This window comes from Callithrix jacchus, chromosome 8 (genome assembly GCF_049354715.1).
Source record: "Callithrix jacchus isolate 240 chromosome 8, calJac240_pri, whole genome shotgun sequence".
NCBI lineage: Eukaryota > Metazoa > Chordata > Mammalia > Primates > Cebidae > Callithrix > Callithrix jacchus.
The window spans coordinates 50,150,001-50,169,202 of NC_133509.1; the positions used below are offsets into that span (position 1 = coordinate 50,150,001).

General features: G+C 36.6%; 1 protein-coding gene across 9 annotated transcripts in view; it reads right to left on the reverse strand.

Moving 5' to 3' along the window:
- CDIN1 (CDAN1 interacting nuclease 1) overlaps positions 1-19,202 on the reverse strand; it is a 307,237-nt gene that overhangs the window by 229,296 nt on the left and 58,739 nt on the right. For 7 of the 9 annotated variants that reach the window (XM_009005593.5, XM_078334406.1, XM_002753566.7 and 4 more), the window contains exons 2-4: positions 10,435-10,480; positions 9,493-9,557; positions 1,232-1,292 (exon numbers count right to left, since the gene is read on the reverse strand). In XM_009005593.5, coding sequence (XP_009003841.1) covers positions 1,232-1,292; positions 9,493-9,557; positions 10,435-10,480 — 172 coding nt within the window. The remainder of the gene's footprint in view (positions 1-1,231; positions 1,293-9,492; positions 9,558-10,434; positions 10,481-19,202) is intronic. The other 2 variants (XM_035259897.3, XM_078334407.1) reach the window with 1 other exon arrangement.

Below are 19,202 nucleotides of genomic sequence, written 5' to 3' on the forward strand. Positions count from 1 at the left end.
AGAGAGAGAGAGAGAGAGAGAGAGAAAGAAAAGAAGAAAAGTAAAGACAGAAAGAAAGAAAAAGAAAGAAAGAAAGAAAGAAAAAAAGAAAGAAAGAAAGAAAAGAAAGAAAAAAAGAAAGAAAATATTTGTTGTTCTAGGAGGAGCACAGAAATCCATTCTATATGTTAACTATCCTGAATGTGTAGACACTGACTAGACTATTAAAACCATCCAGTAACTGATAGGTGAATGCTCATTTGTTGACTGCAGCAGCGTATAGCAGCAGACAGAAGCTGTGAGGGAAGCCATCCTTCCTTGCTAATATAACATGTAGAACTTGCTGCTACTGCAACACTTAATGCTCACAGTACCAAGTCATCTTTAATGCAAACACACATTTTCTGCCTTGCTTCTATGTTTTCCATTATAATGCAACACAAAAAGAGTGTACATTTCATTCCATCCCTACGAGGTTTGCATGAGCAGTTCCAAGTCAGACTAAATATTGTATTGCTCTTATTACAGTGGATAAATATTTTAAAGTTTAGGAATTAAATATTTTATTTTTTCAGTATGCTCTCTGCAACTATTATGGACTTTTCACAGCTTCTTCATTCATGGGAAATCTGTAGGGTTTCCTGTTTTAAATGTAAGTCTGTTATTTGTTTCCCCAAACAGAAACAGATCAGAGTTAACAAATACGTTCAATAAATCACTTCTGACTTGATGTTGATAAGAACACCATGCTTCTCTACATAAAGAAAGACTTTTCTACAAGGTGTGTATCTTTTATTATAATAAAAGTTTGCTAACAAAAAAATGAATCAAGTACATCTTTAAGTATACAATTACTCTCTTCCTTTTCATGACAGCAGATTTGTGTTTTGTTTTGTTTTGTTTTTTTGGCATCAATCTCCTTACTTGACACAGGTATTTCTCACACTAAATTCAGACAAGCCTGAGAAAAGCATGTCCTGAGCTGTTTGGTTGAAATTTTCCCCAAAATCCAAGAGGTTGTTTATACATTTGCCTTAAAAGAAGTAGACTAATTATGTCAACTGATTTATTAATAGATCAAGTTCTTTGTCCAATTATTAAAAGTACAAAGAGATCAGGGAGCAATTTAAATGTCTAATGCACCTCAAATCCTTTTTTTTCCCAAAGGCAATTATAATTGTAAGCAAAGTTACTCTAGATAGGCCCTTTAGCTTTCATGCGGGTTTAAAGAAAATTATAACAATAACATTACCTCATTGGCCAGGTCCAGGAGCACTGGGGCAGCTCCATTTTTTGCCACTCCATTCAGGTACCTAGACAAGACAAAGCCAAGTGGTAATGCAGTGACAAGAAAAGGCCAGCACAGACTTGTCAGCATCCCCTCTGTGTATATACGTTTCTCCTGGGCAAATGCCATGCTCAACTCTAGTTTCAAGGCTTGTAAATCTAGTTTCAACTCTAGTTTTCCTATGACAGTAAGCTACTATCATGAGAAAGCACTGAAGGGAAAAACAACAAAAACAACCCATCTAAAACTACTGGAAGCTAAGAAGCTGAAGGTGGGGGCAGGAGATATAAATACTTAGGTCTCCCTTGTTTTCTTTCACCTCCCAACATATAAAGTAAGTAAGAGGAACTATCCATATCACTCTGCCTTGCCTCTACCACAGACAACCATCGCATGGAAAGGACAGAAGTTGACTTCTATAGTTTGAGAAAAGCATTCAAGCACCCATCTCGCCTTTTCCTTTACCTCTGTTTCACAGGGCTGCTTGACACCTTATTAAGAAAACAGTGGAACAGACATGTCATCAGTGGGTCAGCACACCTGTGACAGGCAATATAAGCCATCACCTTACCTACCCTGAATTTCTGTAAGAACCTCCCGCTCTCATTTCCTCTCACTCCATATGGAAAAAAAAAAACATAAAACTCCCCCAAAATACCCAAACAAAACAAACCCCCTAACGTGGAAGCTAGGGTGATTAAAAGAAAATAAAACAGAAATTTGAATGTGTCATTCTCCTCCTTAAAACACTTCAAGGCCCCACATTAAATCTCAGGATTAAATTATAACCATTTAGCAGCTCTTGCAAGGGTCTTCATAATCTGGTTCCTACCTACTCTACTCTTCCAGTCTCATCTCTAGTCACAGTCTCCCCCTCCTATCCCTCACCTGGATAACTCACGATTCAATTCAGATCTCACCTTCTTCAAGCCACCACCATATAAGAGTAAGTTAAGTGTTCCTCATATGTAATCGAGGAATACCTTGTACATCTTTCTATCATGTAACGTAGCATAGTGTATATGCCTATTATTTGGCTACCTCAGACCTATCCCTCCCTGCAATGTTGAAAGCCTCATGAGGGTTGGAGAATTGTATTTTATTCCATTTATTATACCTAGCATGTACTTCATTTATAGTAGGTGATTATATAATAAAAATACACCTTATATTTTTCCTTTAATAAATGAACAATTAAATAATTTTTTAAAACCATACTGGACAAGAAAGTAGAATAAGGTGTGGACATTTTCCCTACAGTATATTAGAGTGAATAAGTTCTGGATATTTGTCTGAGAGTAAAAAACAAAGTCAACAGGTGAGGTCTTCGACATAACTGCCAGGAGCAGGTACTAAATTATATTATTTCATGAGTATATTTATAAAGTTGTATAATTTTCCTGTAAGCAATGTGGTGTTCAGCAAATTATTTAAGGTGGGGAGAGCCTCTGATCATTATAACTTCAAAATAAGTCTAACAAAGCCATTTTCCATATACTGGGGCCAGCCTTGAATATATTATTTGGGAAACTAATTGGGAATAAGGACTTTCAGAAGCAAGAAGAAAAAGAAAACAAGGCAAATGTGCTTTAGAGAAAGGTCACTGGGAAACAGGTCTGTTAAGAACTTCACATCAATTTTCACGAACAAGTCCACTGCACTGATACCACCCAAGGAACCAATCAATTCAGTCGAGTCCAACCACCTAACTGTGTGTTTGTAACCACTGGAAGTGCATATTACTAAGGGTTGTGATTTGGGGTCAGCGTATTTAAGGCTACACCGATACTGGGATATCTTTACAGCTTTCTACTTCAGTTTCAGTTACCCAACAAATATTTCGGAACGTGATGTGTCAGGTCTTATTCCAGGTTCTAAAGGACCACCAGGGAAGAAAAGAAAAAACCATTCATGGTCTCACCATCACAGAGATATTATAGTGGTGACACAAAGAATAAAAAGACAGGGAGATAAATATACAGAATAATGGTATATGCTAGAATAAAATGTAAACTTAGATGACATGCTCAGGAAGCCCCTCTCTAAGGAGGTGACACTTGCATAGAAGCCAGCATGAGGAGGAGGAGCATGCAATGGTAAGAGCTGATTGTAAATAGTGAAAGAGAGTAGCTAGATGCCAGACTACCTCTTATACCAGACAGCTGTTGCTTTAAGTCAAAATGACATGGCTTCATGTAAAAGTTGCATCAATCATTATCCTGCTAATAATGACCAATGAAGCACTTCTATTAAGTTTAAAGAAACAGAAGGTGGGTAAAAAATAACCCTCTGTATCTACACATTCTATGTAATATTAAAAGCATAATCATACTTAATACTGTGGAAATTCCTAATTATGAGGTTGGTAAAGCTTCCAAGTTGGTCATATAAAGAAACCAAACCCCAGGGCACTGATAAAACCCATCTGGGCTCTCTTAGCTGGTAAATAATAAAGCTATGGAACCCTGAAAAAGAACCCTGATCCCTCAAGGCCTAGCAAGGTGCCGCATATGTTGAACATGGTGGATCTGCTCTGAATGTATTTGTTTTCCAATCTGTTTCCCAACTATATCCTATAACACTTCATAAGTGCTAGGAAAAAAAATTAAGTTTAATTTGAGGTTCTATTGGTCGTTTCTGGAAACTTTAATTATCCCCCACATCTAAGTGACAGATCAGGCTTTATTTAAGTTTTCAGATATGCAATCAAAGGGACATACTAACTACAGAAAATATTCCATAAATACATAATTAGAAAATCCTAACACTACCTTTCTCTGCAACCGCACAGTATCTCATGCAAACTTACAGCACTGCACTTTTCACATTGGTATAATATAGTTTGCTCCTGTTTCCAACTAGCCTGAATGTTCTTTGGGGTAAGACTACACAAATGAATGCTGAATCTTCATCCAACCTTGGCAAAGATCTGAACTGCAACTGGGATATAAGGATGTCACTCTCAACACTACATTAAGGTGACCTGGGCTCCATTACTAACACCCAGGAGAATTCATGTGTCTCCGCATTCTTACTAGCATTGTGTTGATACCAATTAAGAATTCAAAGTCTGTATCTTTTTTCTTGTTGAGACGAAGTCTTGCTCTGTGGCCCAGGCTGGAGTACAGCGGCGTGATCTCAGCTCACTGCAACCTCCACCTCCCAGGTTCAAGCGATTCTCCTACCTCAGCCACCCAAGTAGCTAGCTAGGATCACAGGTGTATGCCACCACACCTTGCTAGTTTTTGTGCTTTTAGTAAAGAAAGGGTTTCACCATGTTGGCCAGGCTGGTCTTGAACTCCTGACTTCAGGGGATCTGCCTGCCTCAGCCTCCCATCAAACTCTGTATTTTATGTGATTTCATGATGGTTAACAGAAACTTCATAATATCCAAATAGTAGAAAATGTTTTCTGGCTGGGCATGGTGGCTCACACCTGTAATCCCAGCACTTTGAGCAGCCAAGGCAGGTGGATCACTTGAGGCCAGGAGTTTGAGACCAGCCTGCACAACATTGCAAAACCTTGTCTCTACTAAAAGCACAAAATTAGACCAGCATGGTGACGTGTGCCTGTAATCCAAAATACTTGGGAGGGTGAGGCACAAGAATCACTTGAACCCAGGAGGTGGAGGTTGCAGTGAGCCAAGATTGCACCAGCGCACCGCAGCCTGAGTGACAGAGCAAGGCCTTGTCTCAAAAAAATATATAATCATTAAAAAAAATTTTTTTAAGTTTTCTCAAGCTTCTGAATTATTCAAGAAATTTCCTCAATTCTCCATGTTGTATATAAATAGACATAGTTCGTTTATTTTAAAAACAATCTCTATTCTTTCACACTATAATAATGCCATTTTATTTCTAAACAGGAAACATTCTTGGTGAAACTCTTTTAGGTTCACCTAAATTGGTGCACAAGAGCCCATGTGCACATGTGCATAGTTGGTCAGATCTGCAAGTCCCCATCAATATAGTAAGGTTTAGAAATACTGTCTCTGTTTCCTCCCTTCTTCCAACACACTGGCTGAGGAGCCAGCTTTAGCAGCATTAGAAGATCAGATCAACAGAACATTATTCAGATGTTCACATGTAAAGAAGGTTGGCTTAAACATGATATTGGTAATATATATGTGATAAAATAGTTTCTGAAATTTTGGACCACTTTTTTGTTCAATTAGCACCATCTGTTTTACACTGATTATGCCCCGTTTACAATGCTAGAAACCAACAATACAAATGTAAGAAACGGTACCTGCCTTCAACTGTTCTTTTTAGTGGGAAAAGAGCTGTGTACAGAAGTATGTAAAATGCAGCAAGAGAACTGCTAACAGAGGTATGTCTATACAGAGTGCTGTGAAAGTTCCAAGAATTATCGATTTGGGGTATCTGGGGCAACTTGTTTATATAGTAGTCTAGAAATAAACTTATCACCTTTACTAGTTTGTAGGGAAGTTGAAGGTGTTCTAAGCTCAGTGACAGGGCTGTGGATTTTCTTAGACCGCAGCATGGAGAACTTTGCCTCATATTTGAAATGAGTACCTATTAGTTTCATCTTAGATATGAATGAGTCGTTCACACTCAAAAAACCTCTTGAAATGGGCCTTCTATGAGGACCTTTAAAGGATGATTTCACCCATACGATGTCTATTTGTTAGTCCTCCTGTAGCAAAGCTAGACGATGATATAGCTTCTGTATAAAGTTTTAAAGTGGTTTTAATTGGCAAATAGGTATCAGGAATGGAGCCCAGGTCACCTTAATATAGTATTAAGGATGACATCCTTATATCCCAATTGCAATTCAGATCTTTGCCAGAGTTGGACGAGAGTTCAATATTCACTTGTTTTTGTGTAGCCCTACCCCAAAGAGTTTTCAGGCTAGCTGGAGACAAAAGCAAACCATTATACCCGTATGAAAAGTGCAATGCTGTAAGTCTCTGCACAAGATACTATGAGGATGCAGAGAAACAGCATTAGGATTTTCTGATTATATCTTTATGGAATATTTTTTATAATCAGTATGTCCCTTTGATTGTATATCTGAAAATTTAAATAAAGCCTGATCTGTCACTTAGATGTGGGGGATAATTAAAGTTTCCAGAAAACACCAATGCAACTTCAAATTAAATTTTTTTCCTAGCACTTATGAAGTGTTATAGGATATAGTTGGGAAACAGATTGGAAAACAAACACATTCAGAGCAGATCCACCCTGTTAAACAGATGCAACCAGCACATTTCTAGACAGTAATATGAGAATATATAATACTTTTTAAAAATGTTCACATTGTTTACACCAATAATTACATATTTAGAAATGTTAAGAAACTCATGCAGAAATGCAGGCTCATGCATCAAGATGTTTATCACAGTATTATTTACAATAATAGAAAGTTGGAAACATATATGTTCAACAAAGGAATAATTCACTAAATTATGATTCTTTCATATGATGAAATAAGGCAATCAAAAAATGTTTACAAAAAGCCATTTACAAAATAATATTATATCATATACATTTTTCCAAGTATAAAACTCTGGATTCACAATTGCTTATATAATGTGACCTCATCAATATAAAAATGGGCTGGCAAAAGACTAAAATGAAAACTGCCAGTAGGTATCTCTGAGTGTCACAATAATGAGCAATCATTCATTCCTTTTTAATATCATTACAAACGTGCTTGCTTTCACAATAGCTGAGTATTACTTTATAAAAGAAAAAAATCAAATAAAATTGCCATGAACACTTTCAAAATGCTTAAACATATTTTGATATAACAAACACAATTTGGCTTTATTCTAATCTGCTGGAAAACAAACAAAAACCTTTTAAGGCCAATTTACCTTAGCACAGACAGGAACATTTGACCTGCACATTTCAAACAAAAGGCTACTGAGGTCAATTCATCTGAAAGGTAACAACATGGCCTGTCCCCAAGCACAAAGGGCAGGGCACAAAGTCAGAGAGCAGGTTGGTAAAGTCAGAAAGTGCTCAGACTGCTTTCTTCTGGGACTCTCTGTTATGGTGTAACTTCATGTTTTTGTTTCAAATGCTGTAACTCTTTGAAATAATTGAGACTGTTACATTTAAATAAATTTAAAGAAATATATTTATGTATTCTCACTATTATCTAGTCAACTATTCATCATTGGGTATACTTAAAGGTATTTATGTCTGGGCCAGGCATGGTGGCTCTGGCCTGTAATCCCAGCACTTTGGGAGGCCAAGGTGGAAGATCACCTGAGGCCAGAAGTTCAAGACTAGCTTGGGCAAGATGGCAAGACCCTGCCTCTATAAAAAAAAATTTTTTTTTAATTAGCTGGCCACAGTGGTGTGTACCTGCAGTCCCAGCTACTCAGGAAACTGAGGCAGTAGGATTGCCTGAGGTCAGGAGTTTGAGGCTGCAGTGAGTTATGATCCTGCCACTGTACCTCAGACTAGGTGACCGAGAGAGACACTGTCTCAAAAAAAAAAAAAAAAAAAAAAGATATATATTTATTTCTGGCCTATACTGCCCAGATAATCCAACAAAAGAATGTTCACACTTTTGTTCATACAATAATTAGATATACCTTTTTAAGATTTTAAATAGCAGCACCTAGTGATCCTAGATGTCATCTATTAATAATTAAAGAAACCTTCTTACAATGAGGCAAATGAGTATCAGAGGGCAGCCCTATGACCTGTTAGTGGATCCTCAATTTTCTGGGAAAAGAGCACACTTTCCTTTAAAATGCTTTATTTTCTTTGGATACGTTACGAGGCTTTAAAATCTGGACATAAAATCATACTTTTATATGACAGCCTAGGACTATAATGTTTACAAAGAAGAATGTATTTTTTGGCATGTAAATAACCCTTCAGTACTTCTTTGAAGAGTCTGGATACCAACACAGTTGCAGGCTTCATAGCACTTCATGGGCCATTCTTAATTTCATGTGTATAATTTAGGTTATGACTTTAATTTGAATGTCAATTTCACCAAGAAGGTTATGACTTTCAAATAAATCATCAAACTTTATAAGGTTTTGTTTAGAGAGGATCTCTCCTAGACACAAAAGTGTGTATGTGTGTCTGTATCTATGTGTATGTAATGAGGTCATGTATCTTTAACAGGTATTACTACTCCAAACAAAGCATGTCTTTTACTACATATGGAAGAATGAGTAATTTTCTAAAAAAAATCTAACTCTGTGATATTTCTGTTCAATATCCCTTTCTTGATTCCAAATAAAATGACTTCACTGAAATATGACACCAGTATTTTATCCACATATTTATTTCATTCATAAAATTTTTATGCATAAAAATCATTCATCTAAAATCAGTGGTGTCACTCTCACCACAGAAAGGTTCCTCTGTCAATCTTAAGTATAATAATTTAAGACAGATTTCAAACAGCTTTTATTTCCAATGTGCCCTTGAAATATTTAAGAAACCAACCAACAATTTCTAATGTAAACCATTACCATTTAGTGTTATAAAGTATTCACTCTTACTACAATGACAATATAAATTTTAGAATTAAGAAAAATCAGAGCTATTTTAAAGGTTCTGTTTGTTTCAGAACAAGAAGTTGAAAACTATTTATAATAAATTAGGCTGAAGTTAAAATATCTCCTGGATACTATGCTGTTGATTTAATACCCAAGATTGACTTTTAAAAATATAAAATCCCCTTTAAAATGTGACAGTTACACACTATATCTCCATGTGCCTTTACTTGATATGTCCTTTTTCTTTCTAAAATGGGTATCTTAATATCTATGATGTCAAAATACAATGACATCCAAATTCAATCTTATTTTTTCAACTTGCTAATCTAACAAATGAAAATTGGTTTGAGAACTTTCAAATACATGTAGATATATGTATATATGAGCATATATATTTAGACAAAATATGCGCTTATATAAGTTTCAAGTAGCCAACTGAGATTTCATAATATTTAGCTATGTTTCACATAGTATGTGTGCACACACACACATACACACACACACACACACACACACACACACACAAAGTCAAGATAGCCTTACCATATTCTTTAGATCTACGAAACAAAGAATTTGAAAATTCATTCAAAAATATAGGAAAAGTTTTGAATAAAAGACTTAAAACAGAATGTCTTGAGATACGATATAGAAAATTAATAACCTAACTTATTCATAATTATTATTACAGTTAATAGGTACTATGATACCCTCTAGTGGGGCAGGAAGGTCATACCTCTGGTAATAACTTTCAATTGCTTCTGAAGTATGATGTTTGGCATGCGTTCTTTTAATGTGTTTCTGAAAAAAAAAAATCTTTGTTATGTCACAGATGAGGTTCAAAACAAGAATGACGTATTTCTTGATCCCAATGACTAGCACATAGGGAACACTAAACAATAGCTTGGGGATTTTGGTAATGGCAGGACTTCTTTTCCTTCTCCATGAACCTATGCATTTTAATCTCTACTGCTTGGCTGGATGTCTTCAGACTGTACCACAAGGTACAGTATATATGTAAAAGCCAACAGGGTCATAGTAATTGAATGTAAATAAGTTTGCTTAGGGCTGCAGAGGGCAAAGAAAAACTTGTTCCCTCTTTCAACCTTTGTATTAATTTTCCCTCGATTCAATTCCATCTAAGTCCTCTGCGCTCTAGTTTTACAATCCAATTGCCATTTTTAACCAGGAAGAACATTGCTTAAAAACAACTTATTTGAAAACTACAAAAAGTAATTCCATAGAGACTTGCCACTTGACTGACACCTGTCATCTCATGATAAATGACTCCATTTTCTGCCTTTCTTGCCTTCTGCCACTCCAGCAATGGTCATTTATCATCATCTCTGTCAGCAATGGAAAGCGGCACTGACAGTGCAAGTCAGCAAACATTTAGCACATGGAACCACGCAACACAGGGAAATTATTATTGTCAGAATAATAATGGTTTAGCATAATTTATTACAGGTCCACCAAATAAGCAAAGGCTAGATGTTATTAGACAGATGGATGGGTAGGCTTGGCAGGCCTCCACTGAGACGCAGGCGGTGCTTGATGTGGAAAGGAGAACATCCTCCAACCCAATCAGAGAGCTGGCAGTTCAATTACAAAGAAATAAAGGGACATTCATCATTCAATTAGGCACCTGTCAACCCTCACAAAGGAGAAAACTTCTAACCTGGTACTCCTGGGAGAAGATGCTCAGCAGAGTGGCCTGCGATTGACTGGAACAAATAAAAGAAGGACAAAGTTAATTACTGGAGTGCACGGCAAAGAAACAAAAGAGAAAGGAGCTTCAAAGGTAGGCCTGCTGCCCTGTAATCTAACAGAACATGAAAACAAGTGTGGAAAAGTTGTTCCAGATGAACACCTCAAACAAAGGCTTCCTGCTGATAGGTCAAGGAGAGAGAAAAAGGGAAAGGGGAAAATATGGATGGTCTCAAAGCAACTATCCCATTATTTGGATTTTTTAAACTGTAGAATGATTGTAAATCATATTTGTAGAATGCAATGGTGTTAAAAGAGACCACAAGAAAGCAAGGCTTATTTCCATTAATAAGTGACACAGTTCAATCTCGTAAGCTGTAGACAACATGCACGTCTTTCACTAACAATGTTCTGAAATTAATTCTGTTAGCAGACAGGTATTTTCCTCTACAGCTATCCCAGTTTCAGGGGGAAAACTCTGGACTTTACTACAAGTAGCACAGTGACCATGGGAACATTCCCACTGATACTGGCATGCTATGAAAATAGAAGCTTTCACAGCAGGAAGCAGAGGTCCTTGGAGTGAATCGTTCCTAAAGACTGCCCTAAGCCTTATTCATCTAAGACAACACACAATGTCAAACACCTGGCAATGAAGCAACCTAAGAAAACGTTCTTCCCAAGTGGGAATTTTCCTTTTGCAATTGTTAACATTTAGCAATGGAATGGCATTTTTCTTTCTCTAAAAAGCAGTCAATAACCACTGCTACTCTTTTCCACTGTCCTCTATAGTCAGGTCTACATTATCATATCTTGAAAACAATTATTTCTATTTTCCTACTACATACTATCTGAATAGATGACATTTTAAATAATTCCACTTTTATAGTATGCCAAAGTACTGTGAACACATTTTTTCTATTTATAAATGAAACAACCTCTTAAGCTCATCAAAGGTAATTTGGGGAGTGTGAAACAAAGTGACACTGTATTTGTTTACTCACTGTGTTAGTGTTGTCATCTTCTGGATAACATTACAGATTTGGCTTCTAACACTTTCCACCCTTACCAAATTACAAGACTAGGTTAAAAAAATGCCATTAATGTTCACCAAGGAAACTGATTATTAAAGGACTATTTCAATAACTCAAAAGTACAGAGAAATGATTAAATACAATTATAAATTCATTATAGTCTGATTTTTTCAATTTCCCTTTAAAATTGAAAAGCATCTTTGAAAGAGCCAATTTTATATAAGAATCTTGCTATTTTGCCTGGCTCAAGTGAGCTTAACATCCAAATCACATACCCTAGTAGGACTGCTGAAACTAACCTTCTGGGAAAAAAAGAAAATGACAAAATGAAGCCCAAATCTTTGTAAACCACTTAATAAATTAATGTTAGATATTTATGTGCCATAAATAGACCCCCTCTTCAATGTATAGCAAAATATATTTATGTTATTAACCATTTAATGGTACACAAAATGTCATTATTTATCCTTCAAAACAGATGATAGAAATAAATATATTTGGAATGAGAAAGTCAGGGACCAATGCCTAATGAGAAGAAAATAGACTGTAAATAAAATATACCGTAATTGTAGATGCCCAGAATGGGAAGAGTAAGAGGCAGTTGGAGAAATAAGTTCAAGAATAAATAGTTCAAAGTGAGAAGTTGGTCAGGAGTTGAGGCTACTGTATAAACCAAGGATCGGACAATGTCTTTAGCTAGAAAAATGTCTTCAAACGGTTAGAATTCAATTCAGCCAAAACCATGGACACAGCCTGTGGAGCAACTCATTTTCCTATGACTGAGAGGGTTAAAGAGATTTTGCCAGCTTATACTGGGGGTAAAAACTGGCTAGAACTATTAATAAAAAAAGAAAATGACTTACGTGTACATGGTAACCAGACTCGGGTCCAACATGCTTTGGTTTTGTTTGACTAATCCAAAGCTGTAGAGAATGAAGCGCCCTTTGCTACATAACCTGCCAGCCAACTCTCTGTTTCTGTAAGTGCGAACCTTATAGAAGACTATTCTGATAAAATGTCACACCATAAGTAGCAAGGAAGTAGTGTTAGAACAGCCAAGACATTGACTTCACTGTGTATGATTTTTACTTTCTTCCAATGTGTTAATGCTGAGAAGGAACACTGGAGCGAAAGACTGCAGGTCAGGAGAACTGAGTCCCATGATCTCAAAGCTATTGCTCTGAGGAACTTACCACCTCTACCCTCCCTCCACTATACCCTCCCCCTGTGTTTGATCTGTTTTGGCCAAGGGAACAGAAGTTACAGCATACATTCAACTTCACTATATTCACAAGAAATATGGTTTCCATCTAAAGAGGAGAGGAGAAAGATTCTGTACAACTGAAAGGTCTACACTGAACATCACAGTCCATCATTCAACAGTACCACTGTGCATCTACAATGTCCCAAGGTAACATGTATGGGAAAATATGCCATCAGAATCAAAGAACTAAATAAGATGGACAGGAGTTGATTTAGAAGAAATGTTTAAGTACACACACAAAGGTACACACATAAAAAGGGCAAAAATTACAACACTGTCAAGTACTCACTGTTTAAAAATAGAAAATCAAGTAAATCATACCTTGAATCTTTACATTTTATACCACTTAGCATATATGGGGTTTTAAATTTACATAATCAAGAATGCAGTCATTTAATTTGTACCAAACACCCAAGATGTAGTATTAAAACCCCATCAAAACAGTTTTGCTTTTATTTTTCCTATGCGACTCTCCCAGATTTAGCTCCACATCCTGCAGCTGTCTGGGTGAAAGAAAGCATGTGAGGGGACCCAAAGAATGGCTTTGTACAACCCTGTCCAAGTCTGGAACGGCAACAGCCATGCTGCAGCAATGTGGAAACAGCCCTGAAGAAAAATCCAGCACTGTGAGGATGGCAGACTGAAGATGGAAGAGCTTGGGTCCTTGAGGACACTGCTCAAGAGACCATGGAATTGAACTGACCAGACTCCATTCTTAGTCTGTGAAATAATACACGTCTTTTTTTTTTAACCTCCAAACCAAAGAAATAAAAAACTCTTTCCAGGCTTCTGTGTTCTCTAGTAAGGTGGAGGCATGATGAAGGGCTTAGAGACAAGGTGCTCCATAATGGTGGCATGTGTACAAGACAGAACACTTGAGAGGGGTTATCTATTTCCAAAATTTCTAGTTCTCCCCTCAGCTGACGGCTATATTTGGCTTCCCTAAAATTGTTCTTCTGTCTGTCACTGAGTTACTAAATTGATGTGCTTCAAGATCATAAACTGGTGTGTGATTTTCCCACGTAGAGTTTAAACATTAATGGGTTACTATTTGTTCTCATGTTATACTGCATCCAACCTTCCTCAAACACCTGATATATAAACAGGCAACAAACTAGTTTCTCATGTGATATTTAACTCAATGTGCTCCCAAGGCCACCCAGCTAAGATACTCAGTGACATGAAAGAGCATCGGAGAGTTGGAAGAGTGTAGCATAGACTAAGAGGAGAGCTGAGCACAGACTTAGTTGCCATATAACAGTCACACAAGGGTGAAGTCCTTATGTTTTCACATGGAGACCTAATGCAGGCAGAATCTTAGGAGAAGATATCTCATGTTTTATGTTCCTCCTCTTCTGGAGTATGCAATCTCTGAGAAAGACCATAAGGAAGTAAATGCCTTTACCTTAAAGCTCCTTTTCTATAGAATCTAGGAAGCTTAAATGTGTACACTCTACTAGGCTCAAAATTCTCTGAGAAAAATAAAAAAATATATTATTTCTGGAGCTCAGGAAGAAGCAAACCAATTCAAGAGAGATAAAGCAGGATACTCCTACAAAGCATTATACTAGCATATATTTGGACATCTCAGAATTGCTAGGCCTAACGTCTCTAAATCTGTGAAGAATACAACGGAACACTGGCTGTCTGCAGTTAATGATTCAGAGTGCTGGTCAAGACATGTTTTCTACAAAAGCAATGCAGCTACATTCTCTTGACCACCCTCCCCCCGCCACAAACCTACATACAAATATGAAACGTAGAGCCATTTTTCCCTCTGAAATCAAAATAGAATGCAACAAGATAGCAAGACGTGATACAATACCACAAACTTTGCTTATTTTTCAGGAACACAAATTAAAGTGGAAAATAATACGGAGGGAAATTACTAAGGGGAAAAAAGAGGAAAATCTGTAAACTAAATTCAAAATATAAAATTGTATCCATCTTATCTCTCATCCTATATCTTTTCTTCCTAATTTCCAACTTCATATCAAGAATGCAAACATTTTATGCCTAACCACAGCAAATATCCCCATAAACGATTATTAGGTAGATGGCAACATTAAGCTTAGTAGTAATCGACTATAAAAAAAAAAATTTCTTAAAAACTATAGGTCAAATATAGAGTTGAACATCAGTATCTGTTGCGGGGGGATTGGTTTCCGAACCCTCATGGATATCAAAATCTGTGGATGTTCGAGTCACTTACATAAAATGGCAAAGTATTTGCATATAACCCATGCACATTGTCCCGTATACTTTAAATCATCTCTTGATTACATATAATACCTAATACAATATAAATGCTGTATGAACAGTTGTGAATACTGTTTTGGGTTTGTTGTTGTGGTTGTTGTTTTTTGTTAGTCTTTGAGACAGTCTTGCTCCACTCAGGCTGGAGTGCAATGGCGCGATCTTGGCTCACCGCAACCTCCACCTCCCAGGTTCAAGTGATTCTCCTGTCTCAGACTCCAGAATAGCTGGGATTACAGGCATGTGCCATCGTGCCTGCCTAATTTTTGTATTTTTAGTAGAGAAGGGTTTTCATTATGTTGGCCAGGCTGGTCTCTTAACTCCTACTCTCAGGTGAACCGTCCACCTTGGCCTCCCAAAGGGCTGGGATTACAGGCGTTAGCCACCACACCCAGCCTGGTTTTTTATTTGTATTATTTTTTGTTGTTGTAGGGCTGCTTTTATTACTCTGCTTCTCAATCTGTTGTTGGCTGAATATGCCAGTGGGGGAATCCCACATATATAGACGGTGAGCTGTATATATAAGAAAAAAGTGGTTACTGCCCCAGACTTTCAACTACCTTTGCTGATAAACTGAAGATACATTCAAACAGCTCTATAACTACATTTGCACTTGATACTGTGCTGGCACTGAATTTTATTCTCACAACAATCTTCTGAATTTTATTCTTCACAACAATCCTCCTTATTTTAAAGATGGTGAAATGAAGGAAGAGAAGTTAAGTAGAATAAACAATTAAAAAGCTAGAAGAGCAGTAGAGCTGAGAATCAAAATTTGGATCCAATTCCAGAGCCCAAACGCTTAATCACAATGCTAATCTACCTTCCTAACAGTTCCCAGAAAAGGGTTCCACAAATCATGTATGCTAAGACCCTGCTTAAGCATGTTTATCTTATATTATATTCCAAACAACCCTGAAATGTAGGGCATGTTGCTTTTTAGCTAGAAAATTGAAGTCACAGGAGGTCAAGTGTTTTGACCAAATTCCATGGCTTTAGACAATATTCCCTTTTTAAGAAATCAAATTGCGTTTTCCTTTAACTTCATAAAAAATGTTCGTTTATGTGTTTAAAGATAAAGGAACTACTGACTGCAGGAAACAGGGATTAAAAGACTGTGTGGTCACTGGGGTCTGTTGGGGGCGTAGCTAGGGGTGGGACAGTGGAGGGTGGGGAGGGGTAACATTGGGAGCAATGCCTGATGGAGGTGATGGAGGGGAGCAGGGAATAGAGGCAGCAAACCACCATGGCATGTGTGTACCTATGCAACAATCCTGCAAGATCTGCACATGTACCCCAGAACTTAAAGTACAATCAAAGAAAAAGACTGTGTGGTAATTTCCATTATTCTCCCAGCAGCAATATTGCTGGAAGTGTGTCTATCTGACTGCATATGTGTCTTTTGCTCAAATGTTATTCACTTCATATTAAATATAAAGCTGCTCTAAATCTTTCCCTGAACAAGGCAGGCAAATATAAATAATCTGAATCATCTTCTCTACAGAGGATACAGGGGTCCTCTGCAAATGTTAATTTTATAAAACAATATTCAATGTAGAGTTTCCTAGTTATAAAATAGTGCATCTTCTGTGTCAAATTCAGATGTCCATTCTTAGAATTCATTCTGGAGTATAATTTTCCTGTGTTTTCGCTCTATATCTGATGTGTATGAATCTGTTTATCTATACACACACGCACACACACTTAAAAATTGTGCATTAAACATACTTTTTTGTAACATGCTTTCATAAGATACTAACATTTATCCATGTCATTATATATTCCTTATTAAAAATTATTTTTATTGGAAATAAAACACAAAAACCCACATGGATCAAATGCACAGCCCAATTTTTTTTAAAAAAACATATAACCACTTAAGTTAATAAACAGAACACTGTCAGCACCCCAAGAGATAACGCATCCAACCACTACCCTCCTTCCCTCTCACAATAAGCCAATTCTGATCTTTGTTTTTCTTGATAGTTTTACGACCCAAATATATACCCTCCCTTAGGATCTACAGGTTAGTTTTGTCTGTCTGTAAACGTTATATTAAGTGCATTACACAGCATGCACTCTGCATCTGGCTTCTTTCACTCACCAATATGTCTGTGAGAGTTAGCCATGTTAATATAAGTGCAGTTAATTCATTTTCATCACTTACAGCATATTCTATTGCATAAGTATATGCCAAATTTATCTGTTGTATTGTTGAATATTACTTCTGTGAACTCACTCCTGTGTGAGTCGCCTTGTTTTCATGCACACGAATTTCTGATGGGTATAAATATAAGAGTCGAATTCCAGGTCATCTGTCACGCAGAGTCTAATTCTGGGTCATCTGACAAGCATATCTCTACTTTAGCAGATACTGTCAAACAATTTTTCAAGTGTTTATAACAACTTTAAACTCCCACCAACACTACAGAAGAGTTCCCACTACTGTACATCCTCATCACACTTTCTCTCAATCCACGGTTTGCCTTTTCATTTTCTTTGTAGTACCTTTTGAAGTACAAAAGTTTTTTATGTTGATGAAGTCCAATTTATTCTTTTATTTTGTTTTAGTACTTTTTGTATCTTGTCTAAGAAATTTTTGCCTGCCCACTTTCATGCAGATATTTTCATACATTTTTCCAGAAGATTAATAGCTTTGGCTTTTACATTTCGGTCTACGGTCTACCTTCAATTAATTTTGTGTGTTTTTATTATTTCCATACAAATATAAAACTGACCACACATGTTGGTGCCTCTGAGGAAGCCAAATATCTGAGAATCTATTTTGGGACTTTCTAATCTTCCCACAGATTTGTATGTTTATCTTTACAAGATACCACACCATTTTGATGACTGTAGTTAAACCAGGTACACTCAATGTAAGTACTTATATATTCAAGTTTAAATCTATCATCTTACTAAATGCTATCATCTTATCCATTACATGTACCATTTCTCTCCATTCCTGGGTACTTTTCAAATGATTCAATGTTTATTCACCACTTTTCCTCTTGCAACTTAAAGGTTACATACTCTTTTACTGTTCCTTTAACAATCACTCTAGAAAGCCATGTTGCCTCCTCAATTTATCAAAATGTATTATTAACTGGTAATTTATTGCTTCCTGGAAAATATAAAAAAACATTACAACACTATTGAAAGTTCCCCCTCCAGGAATATAGGATACTATTGAAATTGTTGTAAGTCTGTATATTTCTCAAATCTCAGAAGACATTGCTACTATTTCATGTATCTTTTGCTTATTCAGATTTACTTACATATGTATCATCTCATTGTTCTTCATTCCTTCCTTCCCTTCCACTCTTTCATCTCCATTACATTCTTTTAATAATTCTACCAAGGCAGATTTGTTGATGATGTCAGGTAACAAACTGTGGCTCTTTGTAATGACAATCTGTCTTAGTCCTCTATCTGGCTTTAATGTTTTCTTTGCTTTTTACAAGTTTCAACTACAAAAATCCTGCTTAGAATTTGTTCAACTTCAATATGTAGCTGCATGCCTTTCATCATTTTGGTAATATGCTCGACCATAATTTCTTCAACATTGCTTTTGCATTCAAGCTCCTCCCCTTGAGACTCGCAATAACTCTGTCAGCCTTCTCTACTGTATCCTCTATTTCATAGTTTCTCTTCATACTTTCCACTCTTTTCTTATTATATGTTGCATTCTGGTACTTTCTTGTGACCCACCTTCCAGTGCACTAATCCTCTCTTCAGTAATGTCTAATTTACCATTAAATTGATCTAGTGAATTAAATCCACCCGATATTTGTTGCTGTATTTTTCAGTTCCAAATTTTTTATTTGATTCTTCTTCATATAAGTTCCCTGCAGAATGTGTCAATCTCTTTTTTAACTCTCTGAATAAAGTACAATTCTAGTAATTCTGTTTGGTAGCTCCAATAACTGGATCTTCTTTGAATCTAGTACTATAGCCTTTACTGGCTCTCATTCATTTTGTCATGTGTACTTATGTGACTCAGTATCTCTCATTATGTGCCATACTACAGTTGTCCTTTGTTACACATAAAGGATTGATTCTAGGACCCCCAAGGATGCCCCAAAAATCTGTGTACACTCAAGTTCCAAAGTCAGCCCTGCAGGACTCACTTACATAAAAAGTTGGTCCTCTATACATCTGGATAGAGGACCATCTGGATACATT